The 16630-nt window shown below is 38.5% G+C and overlaps 4 protein-coding genes across 4 annotated transcripts; 2 read left to right on the top strand and 2 right to left on the bottom strand.

Annotated features, from left to right (window-relative positions):
* Nucleotides 1–48: 48 nt before the first annotated feature.
* Nucleotides 49–1701, top strand: LOC117616119 (probable sugar phosphate/phosphate translocator At5g25400). Its single transcript, XM_034345334.1, has one exon. The coding sequence runs from the start codon at nt 265–267 to the stop codon at nt 1312–1314; it is 1050 nt and encodes a 349-aa protein (XP_034201225.1). The 5' UTR covers nt 49–264; the 3' UTR covers nt 1315–1701.
* A 2324-nt stretch (nt 1702–4025) lies between these two features.
* Nucleotides 4026–5903, bottom strand: LOC117620657 (pentatricopeptide repeat-containing protein At4g21065-like). Its single transcript, XM_034350800.1, has one exon. The coding sequence runs from the start codon at nt 5893–5895 to the stop codon at nt 4075–4077; it is 1821 nt and encodes a 606-aa protein (XP_034206691.1). The 5' UTR covers nt 5896–5903; the 3' UTR covers nt 4026–4074.
* A 189-nt stretch (nt 5904–6092) lies between these two features.
* Nucleotides 6093–10958, top strand: LOC117612478 (AFG1-like ATPase). Its single transcript, XM_034341170.1, has 14 exons — nt 6093–6301; nt 6378–6514; nt 6613–6755; nt 6854–6999; nt 7087–7166; nt 7322–7579; nt 7937–8047; nt 8353–8481; nt 8817–8938; nt 9016–9085; nt 9199–9291; nt 9640–9767; nt 10217–10358; nt 10630–10958. The coding sequence occupies exons 1-14, from the start codon at nt 6172–6174 to the stop codon at nt 10762–10764; spliced, it is 1824 nt and encodes a 607-aa protein (XP_034197061.1). The 5' UTR covers nt 6093–6171; the 3' UTR covers nt 10765–10958.
* A 2750-nt stretch (nt 10959–13708) lies between these two features.
* LOC117615879 (EG45-like domain containing protein 2) lies at nt 13709–14671 on the bottom strand. The gene is made up of 3 exons (XM_034345047.1): nt 14510–14671; nt 13985–14267; nt 13709–13872 (listed from the first exon to the last, which is right to left on the bottom strand). Exons 1-3 carry the CDS (start codon nt 14613–14615, stop codon nt 13866–13868), a joined length of 396 nt encoding a protein of 131 aa, XP_034200938.1. The 5' UTR covers nt 14616–14671; the 3' UTR covers nt 13709–13865.
* Between the last annotated feature and the right edge of the window lie 1959 nt (nt 14672–16630).

The raw sequence follows: 16630 nt of genomic DNA, 5'->3' as shown, positions 1-16630 counted from the left end.
TGCAAACTTCCAATTCCACTTTATTTATATTTCCTCATTTTCCACATAAGATACAAACTCTCTCTCACTAAAATCCAGCTCTCACTCCCAACTCACCCCCCCTCTTCTTCTATCTCTTTGAATCTGACTCCTTCTTCCTCTTCATCCTCCTCCTCCTCCTCCCCCTCGGTCTTCATCCTCTTCCCTTATTCTCTACCCTTCTCTCACCTTATCCTACACTCTCATCACAGCCACCTCCACCAACCCACCTCCATTTTCACCAAAATGGGCAAAGGTGGCTCTCTCAGCGAAGGCGTCATCAGAAAGATCCTCCTTTCCTACACCTATGTCGCGATTTGGATCTTCCTCAGCTTCACCGTCATCGTCTACAACAAATACATCCTCGACAAGAAGATGTACAACTGGCCCTTCCCAATCTCCCTCACCATGATCCACATGTCCTTCTGCGCCTCCCTCGCCTTCGTCCTCGTCCGCGTCTTCAAGCTCGTCGAGCCAGTCACCATGTCCAGAGATCTCTACATCTCTTCCGTGGTACCCATTGGAGCTCTCTACTCTCTCTCCCTCTGGCTCTCCAATTCTGCTTACATCTATCTCTCTGTGTCATTTATTCAAATGCTTAAGGCGCTCATGCCTGTGGCCGTTTACTCAATTGGGGTTTCGTTAAAAAAAGAGAGCTTTAAGACTGATACCATGGTGAACATGGTCTCGATCTCAATTGGGGTCGCCATTGCTGCTTATGGGGAGGCTCGATTTGACACCTGGGGTGTGATTCTGCAGCTGGGTGCTGTTGCTTTTGAGGCCACAAGGCTGGTCCTGATCCAAATCTTGCTCACATCTAAAGGCATCACCTTGAACCCAATTACCTCTTTGTATTATGTTGCTCCTTGTTGCTTGGCTTTTTTGTTTGTGCCTTGGATCTTTGTTGAGTACCCAATTTTGAGGGACTCTTCCAGCTTCCATTTTGATTTCCTGATCTTTGGGACCAATTCTCTCTGTGCATTTGCTTTGAATCTGGCTGTTTTCTTGCTTGTTGGGAAGACCTCTGCTTTGACCATGAATGTGGCTGGTGTGGTGAAAGATTGGCTTTTGATTGCTTTCTCTTGGTCTGTCATTAAGGACACTGTGACCCCAATCAACTTGTTTGGTTATGGCCTTGCATTTTTGGGTGTTGCCTATTACAACCACTCCAAATTGCAGGCTCTTAAGGCCAAGGAGGCGCAGAAGAAGACGGCACTGGCCGATGAGGAGGCCAATAGGCTTTTGGAGGACAGGGAAGGTGAAGGAATTGGGAAAAGGAACGAATCCCAGAATTGATCTTCAAGTCCTAAAATTGATTTAGGGACTCATTTGAGCTAGATTATGATAATAAGAACAAAATGGGAGAGGTGGTGGAAGAGCATAAGATGGGTTCGATTTGGAGGCAAAAGAAATCATGAGGTCCAGTTTTCTTTTGCTTCCTGAGATGAGGAATTCGGGTTCGGTATGTTGTTCTAGATTTCGGTTTCTATGCTAGCAGTATTAGTAATGTTAAGGGATTTGAGATTCGCAGCTGTTGCTTATACTGCCCATCATGTATGTTCGTAAGAATCTCAGATGCCTGTTTTTTGTCTTTGAATTTTCCTTTTTATTTGTATTTGTGTAGGAACTCCTTATTATGAAGCTTTAATGCTTATTTATTCTATTCATTATCTTTCTGTCTAATCGGATTGCTGTTTTTCGTATTCTTAAGTTGGCAAATCTATGTTGTGGTTGAAATGGCATGATCATTTGGATCACATTTTGGGTTCTTTGTGATCTATGTTGGACTGCTGTCTGTGAATTTTATCAGTACAGAACTTATCCTTTAGGGGATTAGGCTTCTTTCCAAAATGGAAAAGAGAAAAGGACTGAACTTCATTGGATGATCTGGGAAAAAAAATGAGACTTTGTGAGTTTGATGAGAAAATAATGGCAATAAAACAAAAATTTGTTAATGTTTGAATATTTGGGTCACTTTAGCATCTCACAATGGTCATGGCATTGGTGTCTTATTTGACTATGACTAGTTCCTGAGGGGTATAACATAAATTAGTAAGTTAGGTAAGAGCTAGAAAATTTGCCTCAAGTTGCCTTCTCAGATATGCATAGGCAATACCACTAAGTCATCTTAAGCCTTATTTACTCACAAGACTGACCAATTCTATGCTCTGAATGCCATCCACCAACCCTAGGGTTCTAATAGACCAGTTAATTTTAGGCAAGTCCTACAAGATAATTCATTGCACGGGTTTAGGCCTCTGTTTGATAGGTAGTTAGACTTGTGAAACATCCAAAGCTTAAAGCAGTTTTGTGAAATCCTGAGAGCTTGAAGTCAGGATGTCGAAGCTGCTTAACGGGTCGACGAAAACATGACTTTCTTAGTGTATGCATCTATTACTTCGATCCTCCTAAAGCATTTAGTTCATCATCTTAACAGAAAAGGAACAGGAAATCCTTTGATGAAATGTGGTGACTTGAGTACAAGTAATTGACTTGTCCATTTGTAGTTTCTGATAGTTGGAACATCTATTCCATTATACTTCATCTCTATCTTTTCACACCAATCTACTCTTTGGAACTATAATTAGTGACTTTGAGCTTTGGATTTGGAAATGTCTTCTTTTGTTTTTGGGTAAATTAACTTGTTAGTGAGGTCTAATAACACTGTTATTTTATACCTCGATCCCCAAAAATGTCACGCCATTTCCTAAAGGTTTTCTGACATGAGGTTGTACAAAGTTGTTATGCTAGACATTGTTTATTGGTGGTGTTTCGTTTGTGTAAGAAGTTTCAGTCCTTTTTTTGTTGCTTTTGAAGAGTTGACCCCATTTTCCCCGGCTATCCAAGTATAGAGTTTCGATATCAAACATATTAAACAACCCAGTATGCACATGGGGTTGTCAAGGTTTTCATGTGACGATGAACTTTGCCAACTGGTGAGAAACAAGATAAAAATAAAAGTTACAAAGAAGGGGAGGGGGGAAACTCACACATTCGAGTACTATGAGGGATTTGAACTCATGACCACTTGAGAGCACCAAAGACCTGAGTCAATTCAACTACCACTCCATTGATTAAAAAATAAAAAAATTTAGTTGTAGTGCAATAGAGAGCAGGCTCATTTCCCCTTCTCTTCATTGGCTCTAATTGGATTGGTGTAATTTTTTTTCTTCCATCTTAAAATTCTAATGTGAGTGAAGATTGGTTGTTTCAGGTTGAAAAGGATTTTCTGCACTAGAGTAGATTTAGTGGAGAGCCCAGTGTAAATTATTCTTTCTTTAAAACAAAAAATTAACATTGGATGGGATTTTTAGGATGATGAGAAAGACTCCAGAAGTGCGGTATTTGTTGACAAATTGACTTGATACCACAAAAACAATGCAATTGGGATAAGGTGTCCCATCTTGGGCAATATTTAAATTTTGGATGCCGGCTTAATTTGGCTTGTTATTTGAACTATATACAACAAGAATTTCTGGTCAGGAATTGTAGGATCAGATGGTTATTCTCACTTGGCATCAAATAAGGGATTATCCACTAATTATTACAAATTTGTTGTAAGTTAAAAATAAAACCCTATGTGCCAACCGTTGGTAGTTCAGTAGTAAGAGCATTTGTCTATAGATTAGTGGTCTCAAAGTTGAATCCCAATGACACCTCCGCGTTTTCCTCCAAACATTGACAAAAGGAAAAAACCAAAAAGAACCCTAACATTCAACTCGGTTTGGTGGCAAATTGAACACAATTTTGGTACAAAGTAATAATTGGGCCTTGTGGATACCAGCCTTTCTATAGTTTGTCGTCTTAGCCTTTTGTAGTCCAACGGGCCCACCTTGGCCATAAGGCCATTATCATAACCTTTGTACAGACAACAACACTTGCGAGTCTTGATTTAACCGTCGCATTGCACGAGCGTGAGGCCGATTCGTCACAAAAAATGTCCTAAATGCTACCTTCTTTTCACAAAGCTGAATTGGTCATGATAAAAAATTATAGTGACCAGAAAATTGTGGTCCAATCAAATGAATTGGTACTCATCAAATTTTATTTGGTTCGTCACCAGAAATCTCTACATGAACACATACCATCCTTGAAATGGTGAAACCTGTTTCGATCCCTCACAACTATTTCTCGATTATAAATCTTAGAGATGAACTTTGTAGCAGAGTGGCAATCATCGCAAACTCGCAAATTCTTCACTATCCGAATAGGAGTTCCCGGCGGCGTATTAAGGAGGGCAAATGCAATGGCCAACTTTTCACTGTGCCTATTCAAAGCATCTTCTTTATCTTCTTCATCAATATCTAGCAAAACCTCTGATGTAGTGGGAATATATCCAGCTCTCTTCATCTCCCTCCCCATCTCATCCACCATCTCGTAAATCTGTTTGTACTGCTTATGAGATTTATCTCCAGCCACGAATTCGTAAATTTCGTGATCTAGCTCGATCATAGTGCTCCCGGGGATCTTCTTCATCCCTCTCTTGTCCATCACCTCTCTAATCTTGGCTTTCTTCTCCCAATGTGTCATTTTTGCATATATGTTGGAAAGTAGAACATAGTTTGACTCTTGCATAGGTTCATTCCTGATTAACTCTTTGGTGATGCTCTCTCCAAGCTTGAGTTCGCCATGGGCACGGCAAGCGCTGATTAGGGTTCGCAAAACTATCGGGTTTGGCTCAATCGGCATTTTTTGAATGAACTCCAATGCCTCCTTGACAAGCCCGGCCCTGCATAACATATCCACCATGCATCCATAGTGTTCTATCTTAGGTACAATGTGAAAATTTTCTACCATTGAACTGAAGTAGCTCTTACCCTTTTCAACCAACCCGGAATGACTGCACGCAGAAAACAATCCTATGAAAGCAACATCATCAGGTGCTACTCCGGTTCCAATCATTTCCTCAAACAAAGACATGGCCTCCATTCCCCGGCCATGCATTGCCAGACCATCAATCACAGAAGTCCATGAAACAATTGTTCTGCCACTCATGTATCTGAACAATTTCAAAGCTTTCTCCACATCCCCGCATTTGGAAAACATGTCAATGAGTGCATTAGAAAGCTCCACAGTTTTCTGAATCCCTTCTTTGTCAATGTAAGACTCAACCCACTTCCCAAGCTCAAGTGCACCTAAATCCGTACACGCAGACAGAACCGAGACCATAGTAATCTCATCCGGCCTAACTCCCACCATCTGCATTTCCCTAAACAAGTCAACCGCATCTGTGGACCACCCCACACGCACATACCCTCCAATCATTGCGCTCCACGAAACAGAGTCCAGCTTGGGCATTTCATCAAACACCTTCCGAGCACTTTCAATCCCTCCACTACAACAACAATACATATGAACCATAGTGTTACAGACATGAACATCATCGTCAAACCCGAATTTCACCACCGACCCATGAACCGACGTGCCCAAATTCAAGTCCCCAAGGCCGGCACAGGCCTTGAGGACAAAAGGGTACGTGAATTTATTAGGCAAAACAGCACCTTCAAGCATAACATTGTAAAAGCACAAAGCTTTATGCTTTCCATGACTAGTTTGAGCATAAGCTCTGATGATGGTATTGAAAAGAAACGAATCGTAGAGATGGGTATCGGCGTCTGGTGCAAATAAAAAGGGAGAGGCATAGTCAATGGCCTTGAGGTCGGAGGCCGTGGAGGTGAACTTGGTGAGGACCAGTGGGTTGTTTCGAAGACCCAATTTCAAAACGTGGCCGTGGAGTTGGGCAAGCTTTGGAACGGCGTCACAGGCTTGCAGGAGAGCTAAGCAGCTCTGCTCTGCTTCTCTTTTGTTGGCGGCGATGGCGGTGGTTTTGAGTGCAGGGCCGATGAGCTTGCTTCTTTTGATGGCGTGGTATTGCATTTCTAAGCGCCAACGGTTAACGGCAAATCAAACGCAAATAACAAAAAGGTTGTCGAACACAAACGACAATGAAATCGTCGCCGTACGCCCACGTCAAGCACTTTCCGCTTTTCCACGTGGCTGGTCGAATTTCTGGCCACGTCACCTCTTCGTCTACCTCCCAACTTTCTGGTACGTTTTACAGTTGACAGAGAAATCAATAACGTCACTTCAGAATTGTAACCAAAAAAAAAAAAAATTAACGTCACTTCAGAATTTGATTTGCTTTGTAGAAGAATGAGAAAAGCGTCGTCAATTTCAGCGCTTTTGTTTCTAGGGTTTGTTCGAAGCCCAAGCTCCAAGCTCCGCTTCAATGCGCTTCGTTCTTACTGTGATCGAATCTCGCCTTCCTCGATTAAAGTTCCAGGTCCTCTCTCTTTCTCTATCTCTCTCTAGAAATTCGATTTGGATTATGAATTTATGATACAAAATTTGTGCTTCAGGGCCACTAACGCAGTACAAGAGCCTCGTCGAGCAAGGGAAGCTACAGCATGATCCAAACCAAGAAGCGGTTGCTTTTCAATTGGAGAAGTTGCTTGGGAGATTAGAGCAGTATGAGAAAGAAATGGCGGAATATCATGTGAATATTTCCTTGATTTTCAATTCCTACACCGCATTCAAAGTTGGAACTTTGAGAATTTGTCTGAAAATCTGGAGTTTTTTCTTCCCATTTTGCAGGAAAGACTTGCGAAATGGTCGACGGAGAGAGAAAACGAGCGACGCAAGCTTTTAATGGAGGAAGCTGAGAGTCAGCAGAAAGATGATATATGGAAATCAGTCACCAACCAACGCAATAAGTTTGTTCAAAGATGGCTTTCCCGGTAAGACACACCACAGCTTATAGAAAAACCTTAAAGATTTCTTGTTCCTTTTTTTATTTTTTCCCTGTGTATCAATGTTAAGATTCTGTTTGGTTCAGGAAAAAACCAGAGAATGTAGAACCTGGAGTTGGGAAATGGGTTTCGTATCTTAATCGAGAGAGGAAGTTAGATTCAGTAGTTGGTCGCCGTCCAACTGCTCCTCCAGCTCCTAAGGGATTGTATATTTATGGCAATGTTGGAAGCGGTATGTTGCTGCTTTCATGTATGTGTTTTATCTGTAAGCAAAGCAAATGTGTGCCATTCTGAATCGAAATTTGGTACTTCTATTCAGGAAAGACAATGCTTATGGACATGTTTTATAGTGCCACCGAAGGAATTGTTAAGCATCGAAAAAGATATCACTTCCATGAGGTGAGCTTTTGATTGTGATTTGACAAGTTTTGGATAACAGTTACTGCTCATTCTCATATTGACAAGTTTTTGTTGATCCTTGAAAGACATGGATTGACTTCTCTCCAAGTTGACCATTGATAATGTAAGTTATACTGAAATATATTTATTTGCAGGCTATGTTAAAGATTAATGAACAAATGCATCAGATTTGGAAAAATCAAGTGGAGGAAAAGTCTTTGCATTCAAGCCTTTCGAATTGGGTAATGAATCTTCCCTTTGATTCAAGGGTAAAGGAGTGGGTGGCTGCAGAAGAGAGATATAAACAAGAGGTTCAGATGAAAAACATCCTTCCAGCTGTAGCGGACAAGTTCATCATAGACTGGCAGGCGGATCAAAAGGGTGGTAGCATTCTTTGTTTCGATGAGATACAGGTCAGGTTAATGTGTGCTAAAAGAGTTTTCTTTTGATACTATGAGTCTAGCATCATCATGAGTATGAAAATACTGTCACTTTATCAAGGACACATGTATAATCTTCCTTGTAACTTATTCACCTGTTAGCAATTAAACAGACCTAGTATTTGGTGTCTGACATCCAGCATGACAATAAGCTCCTATTCCATAACTTATAAATGGTAAAGGGGAGAGACCATAATTTGTCACTGGGAGTAATCATTTATTCAGAATTGCACCTTTTTTTTTTCCTACAGTACACTGAGGGAAGGGAGGACCAGCTCAGATACTTTGTTGCTCATTTTGTGACTTGGAATTTCTTTCCTTCTGTTACAGACTGTTGATGTATTTGCTATTGTGGCCTTATCTGGAATTGTTAGCAGATTGTTAAGCAATGGAACTGTTTTTGTAGCCACGAGTAATCGAGCACCCAAGGACCTAAATCAGGTATACATGTGTGTTTCAAATCTGAGAAAAACCCTCAATATTCCCTGCCACCTTATTTCTCAAACACATATTGGCATTTTGCAACATATCTAGTTCACCAGTTTAGCTATTTATGTAACTTCTTGATGAAGCTGACCTAAGCTCAATACCTTGTTAACACTTTATTTGGTGACTTGATTGATTGTTATGCCCATAAGAACATTTCATCTTCCTTTTTTTTTTTGGTGGAAGAGTTTGTGGAGTTTATAGCAAACTGCATTGCCCTAACTTTACTTTTTCTTTTCGAAACAAAATACCTCATGCAGGATGGTATGCAACGGGAGATCTTCCAAAAGTTTGTTAACAAAATGGGTGAGCACTGCGAGAATGTTTTGATTGGAAGTGAGATTGATTATCGTCGTGTTATAGCTCAAAGTCAAAGATCTATGGGCCAGGTAAGCATGAAGCATTTTCACTTAATTCTTTCCTCTATTTGCAAATACATGCGAAGTATTACTTCTAATTCCTTGCACGAGTGCCGCAACAACAGCTTCATATATGAATGCAGTATGTCGTGGCTGTTTTTCAGTCATTCTTTACTGGTTCTTCATATATTTGATGGATATGCTATGGTGGTCCATCACTATATTCACAATGCTGTATTTTACTTTATATTTAAGAAGTAGTTTTTAAAAAAATTGCGATTTGGAGTATTTGTTTCTATCTGGTAGTTACAAGTTTCTTTGTAAAAAACTCGGGCGGTTTGAACTTTACCATCTTAAACATACAGGTTCACTACTTCTGGCCTTCAGACAGCATTGCTCTGGAGAAATTTGAGAAGAAGTGGCATGAAGTCACAAACCAAGTAGGAGGGCAAATCACCTCGAGTACTATTCGAGTGATGTTCGGAAGGTACTTTTAAAATTTGAATATTACCTTTGTATCATATTCCATTATATAGTTTAAAAGATACTTGGTTCTTAAATCAGAACACTGGAGGTTCCAGAAAGCTCTAATGGAGTGGCACGGTTCACATTTGAGTATCTATGTGGTCGGCCGGTATTACACTCGCCTTTTTCTGTGTTTGTGATTTTTTTGTTATATTTTTTCATCCATTCTTATGTCTGATGATTGCTTCTATTTTTCTTTCTGCTTTTGTTCATTGACTTTAGCTTGGCGCAGCCGATTACATTGCAGTAGCAGAGAACTATCACACTGTCTTTATATCTGGCATTCCAATGATGAGTATGCGTATCCGTGATAAGGTACTACTGCAATTTTTCACCACTTTAAACATTTGCTCCCCTTTGCCAGGTTATTGCAAATTTGATACTTCCGTTTTCAAAAGAATAAGCTAAAGACACGTTAAGGGGGAAAAAAAGAAGAGAGAGAAGGGGAGGGGCGGGTGGGGAGAGAGAAAGAGAGATAATAATCACTGATGCCACAGTTAAGTAGTCATCATGTCCCAAGCCGATGAAAGATAACTGGATTGACATGCACATATATGCGTGCTAATATATGCATGTATGAAAACTATATGTCACGGTAAATTATGTATCTATTGTATCCCTTATATGCACTCATTTAAACGAAGTTTTTTTCCAACTTTTCAGGCACGCCGATTTATTACCCTCGTTGATGAACTATACAATCATCATTGCCGTCTATTTTGTTCTGCAGCTTCTTCTATTGACGAATTATTTCAAGGAACTGAAGAGGGTGCACTTTTTGATTTGGAGAGGTGAGTGTTGATTTATTTTCAAAATAACTACTATTATTAAGAAAAGGCTTTTAGTCAGCCATGATCTCGATGCTTTGAGATTCATCATTCTAGGTCAGGACATGCAGCTGATTGCTTTGTTTCTGACTTGCATTCCTTCCATATATTACATACCCTCAGATAGTTGCATGCATAATTTACTTTGTGCTGCTTCCACAATAATTTTTTATTGCATTTGTGCAAATTTAGCAGTGGTTGGGGAGACAGTCATCAAACTATTAGCTCAGTGTTTAGAGCACAACATGTAGGAAATATAATTGCCTCAGATAGTCTTGTAACAATTGTACAGCCAAGGGCTTAAGGAGATGTATTTGCTAAGCAGAGCTAGCAATGACTGACTATAGGATTCTCTTAGTATTGTCATGGTCTAAAAATGCGACATTAAAAGCATGTGTCTTGTTTTCTTTCAGTTTCCAGTTTGAAACAGAGACAGAGGGTTCAAAGCTTCGACGCGATGTTTTAGCAGAAGGGAGTGTGAGCTCAGGAGGTGCCCCAACCGGCATAGTATCCATGTTATCTGGTCAAGAAGAGATGTTTGCTTTCCGCCGAGCAGTAAGTGGTGCTCTGTTTCTTTAGGACATTTGTTTCTGATTGCTCTCTCATTTGGCACTCAGTATAAAAAGTTTCAGTTAAGGTGGTGCAATAGCTATATGATTTCAGAAAAGAGACTTCGGGTCTTTCTTTTATCTGTTTTCTTGTGGTTACTGAAGACTTCAAATGCATAAACTCTCTTCCCTAGTGATTTCTTACCAGATAGTTTGGTCAAACATATGATGAATGATATTCTTTTCCTGTATGTTGAATGGATGAGCTTTCTGTGTAGGTATCACGCTTGATTGAAATGCAGACACCTGTATATTTGGAGGGGGTCCATAGCCTTCATCCTTATTTCCAGAGACAACGCCGAGAATTCGAAAATATTTCTACAGGAAACATACAGCCTCAGTTATCATTCTAAGCAGCGGAATTATTGTAACAACATTACTCCTTCCTGTATATTTATGATTTTTCATTCTTTTCAATCTCCTTGTGGCTATAAGAAGCCAAGCCCCCATAAAAGAAAATTATAACAAGCCTGAATTTTCCATTACATGACATTGAATACAACTGTTGTAAGATTATTTCAATAAAAACATTGGTTGTTATTCTTTATTTCTTATCTGCAATTTCTAGCACGATTACATATTTGTAGTTGTTTGACTTGCTCAAAGCCTAAAATGTAGAGTTGACCCTTCTGAATGTTGTCCTTTTTTTGGGGGGTCAAATTTGATAAAAGTGACCTGATTTTGCTTGCATAAGTAATGAGGTATAATTCCACATGAGGAACTTAGTTGCTTTTTGGGTTCTTGGACACTTCTCAACTGCACATTTTTTGAATACAAGCGATAGTCTAAACTACAAGAGGAGGAGAGTTTTCTCCACACACACTATCAAGGAGGTGCCATAGAGATTCAAAACCTGAGACCACTAATACGCAAGTTAAGGTCATTCTCAACAGTACATTATTTACACTGACTCTACATAAAATTGATTAATAAATAAATAATTTTTTTGGCTTGATCCTCTTCAGTTCAGTTGGTTGGTGGTGATGTCATAGGCAAAATGGAGCTTGAAGTCTTAAGGCTGCTGACTGCTAAAAGAGATTAGTTTCCAAATGGCCCTTCCAAATTCGCACGTGGAAATCATTGATGCAGATTGATAACCGATATCATCTTTGACCTTCTGTATACAAAAATTAAAATATCAAAGTAAACGACTAAGGCTTATACATGATTCTTATGAGAGATAACAATTATGCCACTAACTTTTATTTGGTGATATTCTCTGATGAACTGATTAATTTAAGGCTTTAATCACTTCGGCGAGCTCAAGCATGCTTGGGATCTTGTGGGGTTACCTATTATTATTATGCAGTAGCTCAAGCATGACAAAAAAAGGGCATCCATCAGAAACTTGATTAGTGGGCATATACCAGAAGTTGATTTAAGCATTCAGATTATTTCAGAGTTGCTATAGTGGACATGTAGATCCGCATCATCCCACTCATCACTTATGATACAGTCGTTGAAGTCTTATTTGGTACGAACACATAAAAATATCATCAAATGTAACACCATTCAATAAATTAAATGTACCACTTGATGAGTTATGATCATTGAATGTATCACTCGATGAGTTATAATCACTGAATATACCATTTGATGAATTATGATCACCAAATGTATCACTAGATGAGTTATGATCACCGAATGAAATATAGTATTTTCATGTATGTGATTGAAAAAATGTTAGTTGACAAAAGATATAACTAAGCACATTCTGTTTTGTTCACGACCCTTGTTTTGTCATTCAGACTTTGACTCAGTGGAGGATCCATTTTGGAGAAGGTTATGTGGCTAAAATGGATACATCCCACTCATAGGTCAAAGTGGGAACTGCATGCCAAGTGAGCACAATGGGCAAGTCAGATTGGGAATTGCAATTGCATTTTTGTATGGGTTGTGCAGGTACTTATTGAAATATTTTATGGGTTACAACTTACAATCACAAACTACTGATTTGAACAGACCAAAAAGTAGTCTGACCAGAAATTAATCTTAACAAAAACAGAGATAGGAATCGTTATTTTGCACTTTGAAATTAATTTCTTGAACTCCCAACATAAGAATGTGCCAAATTGCTAAGAGTTTTTCTATTTAAATTCCGCAATTTTCTTTGTTCACCTTAAATTCTAGGTTCACCGTAACTTCTACTTCAAATTTTCACAATTTCTAAGAAAACTTTGCTATATTCCCAAACTACCACTAAATACACACCCAGCATAAAAAATAAATAAATAAAATCCATAAACCTACCCACACCCCACACCTGAATCCTAAGATCTTCAAGTCCATCTTGCAGTTTCATACCAGCATTTTGCAGGCATTACTGCATCATTATTCTTTTGCTCTTTTTTTGGTAGAACTACAATTTTTTAATGTAACATAGTGTGATAAATAGTTTACGAGTAATAGCTTACAAGTGTAGTCGTTCTTCATCAAGAATTTTGTTCTGCTCCAAAAAACGGATCTGGCACATAGTATTTTGATATATATTTTCTTATTATATATATGTTGTACATGGATGCAGTAAACACTACGTTTATATTATTGAGGGCATTATGTCAATTTAGGAGACAAATAAAAACAAGCAGCAGAAGTGTTGGGTCGTGGGCGTGGAAGAAATATGTTGATTAAAGAGAGAGAGAGAGAGAGAGAGAGAGAGAGAGAGAGAGAGAGAGGTGAGGAAGGAATGCAAAACCAGGGGAATTCGTAATATCCACTCTCTCCCTATCCACTTATATTACTCTCACAATCCTAATTTAGGGTTTGTGAAGAGAATATGAGAGTGTAGTAAGTTTCTTGGATTGAAAGATGAGTAATCTAGTAATAGGATGCAGAGGAATTTGTGTTTTTCTAAAACTTAATATGAAGAGTGGTGGGGTGTGTATAGATGTACAAGGGTTAAATATTAAGTTAGATGACTTTTTTTGTCCTTTTACATAATAATAAAACTTAAGAGCTTAATGATTTAAGTATTAGGGTGAACAAAGAAAAGTATGAGTTTAAATAGAAAAACTCAATTACTCAACCAAAATCCTAGTCTAAGGGATCGATGCTATATATACTACATTTTCTGACTAAATGTAATATATAAGTGTGTTATGTTTTGTTTACTAGAGATGTGATGAACAATATAATTTGTAGATGTGATCGAAAACTCTGGATGCCATGAAGAATGAGGGCAAGCATGTGGGATGTATCCTTCATCAAAAACTCTGCTTCATCATTTTATTGAAGACTGCTTATTATTACAAACATAACTTAATCGTTGAAAATTAATGTAGAGAGGAAAATAGCATCAATTAACTTCTGAGGTTACAATATTAATTTCTATATATCCTTCTAAACTTCAGTTTAGTTCAGTTCAATCTGAACTACAAAAACAAACAACCATAGACCCCTTGATAATTAATACTCTTCATCTAGCAGTAGATCATCGTATTTGGTTCAGCTAATTTCATATCCTGCAGGAAACATCAACAAATTATTATTATTATTATTATTATATAGACATAAAACAGATTATTTATAAAAGACTTATAAGAGAGTAAGAGAGAGATATATATAGATAAGTACTGGATATATTCAACATTGATTTTTGTTGAAGGAGAACGTGAGATGGCTGCAAAAGCATCAGTTGACATGGCTATGGTAGAAGGGCAAGGTGATCTTCGGCAAAGATCCACCACCTTCACGTCCACAGTAGCACCACCCTTGCAAGGCTTTTTATGGCCACTCAGGCACCTCAGTCTATACCGCCTTCCACAGGCGGCACCATTGTCCCATAACCCTTCACTCACCGCCACAAACAGGTTCCCTGGAGGGAACTGGTCTTGCTGGTTTCCGAAGCACCCTGTAGCTGCACAAAAATTGCACTTCATCATGTATATGGCACAAAGAAGAGAACACGAGAGGCTGACACGTTAGTATATGTTGTCAAACTGTGAATCTTAGGGAATCAAAATGTTATTTAAATGTATCACAGACGGTCAGTATAACATTTCAGATATTTGGTAAGAGATTGTAGTTGTGTTTACATACGTACTGGAAGGAAAAAAAACTTATGTTTCTCAAGTTATGGAACTTATTTTATGTACTCACGTATATAAGGAGGACGATAAGAAGTTGCCGTGCCGATATCACCCAAAACTAGCTTTGCTTCTCTGCACAATAAGCTTAACACCATGGACAAGACTAGGAGCCTCATGATCACAGCAAGTGAAAGCGCAATCTAAGTTTGTGCTTATTGTAAGAAGTTCTATATATGTGTACGCATTTGTTTTGTTTTGGAGCAATGGGGGCATGGCAATATATATATAGAAGCATTGAGGCTCCTCTCTCTCTCTTTCTCTCTCTCAAGATTCTTTTCTGGCCTCCATAACTACTTTTTGAATTATGTTCTACAAAGAATAAGATTCATGTGGTGCTGATTGGAAATTCAAGTCAAACAGTCGAGTTCCTTCTAGATGAGCCTTTAAAATTGCCATGGGGTTCTTGGCAAGATAAGGGGGATATCTTAGGAATTATAAGAAGTGGAAGTCTCATCACTCAAAGTTTTTGTTTTTATTTTTTTATACACATAAAGTAATGAGAATGCAACTTTTCGAACAAACGTGTAAGAAGCACTTTAGAAATTTAAATGTTCGTTATACCATAAAGTTTGCTTCCAGATGATCTGCTAGCAAAGTGTTATTGAGGCTCAGTTGTTATCATCAGTCACATGAACTGTGGGGTGTTAAGCTGGATTTTATCATGTGCTACCTATAAAAAAAGGTTGACGAAAAGAAAAAGGATGAGGGGAAGCAAAAGGGCTAGAGCTGGATAAAGCAAAGCTGGCAGTATGTAATTAACCAATCAATTATGCCATGAGGCTCTGCGTAATTGGTGGAATGTGTTAATCTGAAATGTACCACTCACTATAATTAGTCCTGTGTGTAAACGCAAATTGGAGAGAAAAGTTTAAATCTTTTGAAAACAAGAGGTTTGGTTTTGGGTTATCTTTAAAAAATTGTAGCCAACTTCAACTAGTTCCAGTGGAATGAGCCATGAAACTTGAAAGTCTTGCATATCTGCTCAGGCTAGAAGTTGGGATGGTTCTTATTAGATTCCTAGTACATGATGTGGCTTTGGCTTGTTATCGATCAATAATGGGGTCTTACTTTTCCACTCTCTCTATATCGTTCTAATTTTATCGGATGTCCCGAAAGGACAAAGCGTGCGTGATTTAATTTTAAAATAGCGCTTTGTTGCATGGAGTTGGAATTTACACACGGCCTAGCTCAATCAAAAGTTTTTCTACGTTTCTGGGTCATAAAAGTGTTTTTAAAAAAAGCATATTCTTGTAAAAACTTAAAAATTCAACATGCATTTATGAGTAGAAGTTCTTCTTACAGAAGCAGTAACATACGAGTCTAATTGAGATTGTTTTGGGTTTAACTTATACATAGAAGAGTCCAATACAAAGGAAATGTTTGGGCCTTGGGTTAGCTAAGCACTGTGTCTGGACCTGAACATGATCCAATTGTAAAGAGTAACCCAGTAAGAAAGGCTTAGAAAAGACCAAGCCCGTCAAGTTTGCCTGTGAGCTACTCAGCCCTGTCAAGTTTTGGATCAAACGATAAATTTTCTGCTGCTTGCAATTCCCTTTGAACATTTGGCATGCCTCCATCTATATTTTCATCAAACAGTTTATTCACATAAAAATAAATTTGAACTTTCAGTTCACAAGACAAGGGAACACAAAACGGCATGTTTGAACTTTGAAGTATTGGTGAAACAAAGTGGACAATTTGTTGCCTTGTGATAAATCTGGAGTATAAATCTTATGCTACCATTTGACAAGTTGTAGTTGTTGTTGCGACAGGCCAGCTACCTAAAACTATAAGAATATGCTAACCCAAATCTGTACGCACAAGATACAAACTTTTAAAAGGTTTCCAGAACCAATCACATCTCTTACTGTATCCAGCAATAAAAAAGGAAAGGGAACTCTAGATGGATCCTTATAGGGAGAGTTAGGGTTTTTTATTATTTCAAGCTTAAAAACTCAATGCAGCTAAAACTATATGCAAGAGGCAATAATGTCTCAAAAGACAAATGAAGTAGGAGAAAGTCTTCTCTCCAAATTCCAATGTTGTATACAATAGTAATCTCACAATGATTGATCATGTGACCAGTACGTGTTTTGCTAGATGTGAGAGATCCGTTGTATAGCGATTGATT

The sequence above is a fragment of the Prunus dulcis genome, chromosome 1 (genome assembly GCF_902201215.1).
Source record: "Prunus dulcis chromosome 1, ALMONDv2, whole genome shotgun sequence".
NCBI classification, from domain to species: Eukaryota; Viridiplantae; Streptophyta; class Magnoliopsida; order Rosales; family Rosaceae; genus Prunus; species Prunus dulcis.
The sequence above is the reverse complement of the archived record's forward strand: the minus strand, read 5'-3'. Positions and strand labels throughout refer to the sequence as shown.

Coding starts and splice junctions, on each gene's coding strand:
- LOC117616119 (XM_034345334.1), top strand. CDS start 265: ATGGGCAAAGGTGGCTCTCTCAGCGAAGGCGTCATCAGAAAGATCCTC.
- LOC117620657 (XM_034350800.1), bottom strand. CDS start 5,895: ATGCAATACCACGCCATCAAAAGAAGCAAGCTCATCGGCCCTGCACTC.
- LOC117612478 (XM_034341170.1), top strand. CDS start 6,172: ATGAGAAAAGCGTCGTCAATTTCAGCGCTTTTGTTTCTAGGGTTTGTT. Junction 6,756..6,853: donor GTTCAAAGATGGCTTTCCCG/GTAAGACACACC, acceptor TGTTTGGTTCAG/GAAAAAACCAGAGAATGTAG. Junction 8,482..8,816: donor GTCAAAGATCTATGGGCCAG/GTAAGCATGAAG, acceptor TTAAACATACAG/GTTCACTACTTCTGGCCTTC.
- LOC117615879 (XM_034345047.1), bottom strand. CDS start 14,615: ATGAGGCTCCTAGTCTTGTCCATGGTGTTAAGCTTATTGTGCAGAGAA. Junction 14,268..14,509: donor TTATCGTCCTCCTTATATAC/GTGAGTACATAA, acceptor ATTTTTGTGCAG/CTACAGGGTGCTTCGGAAAC.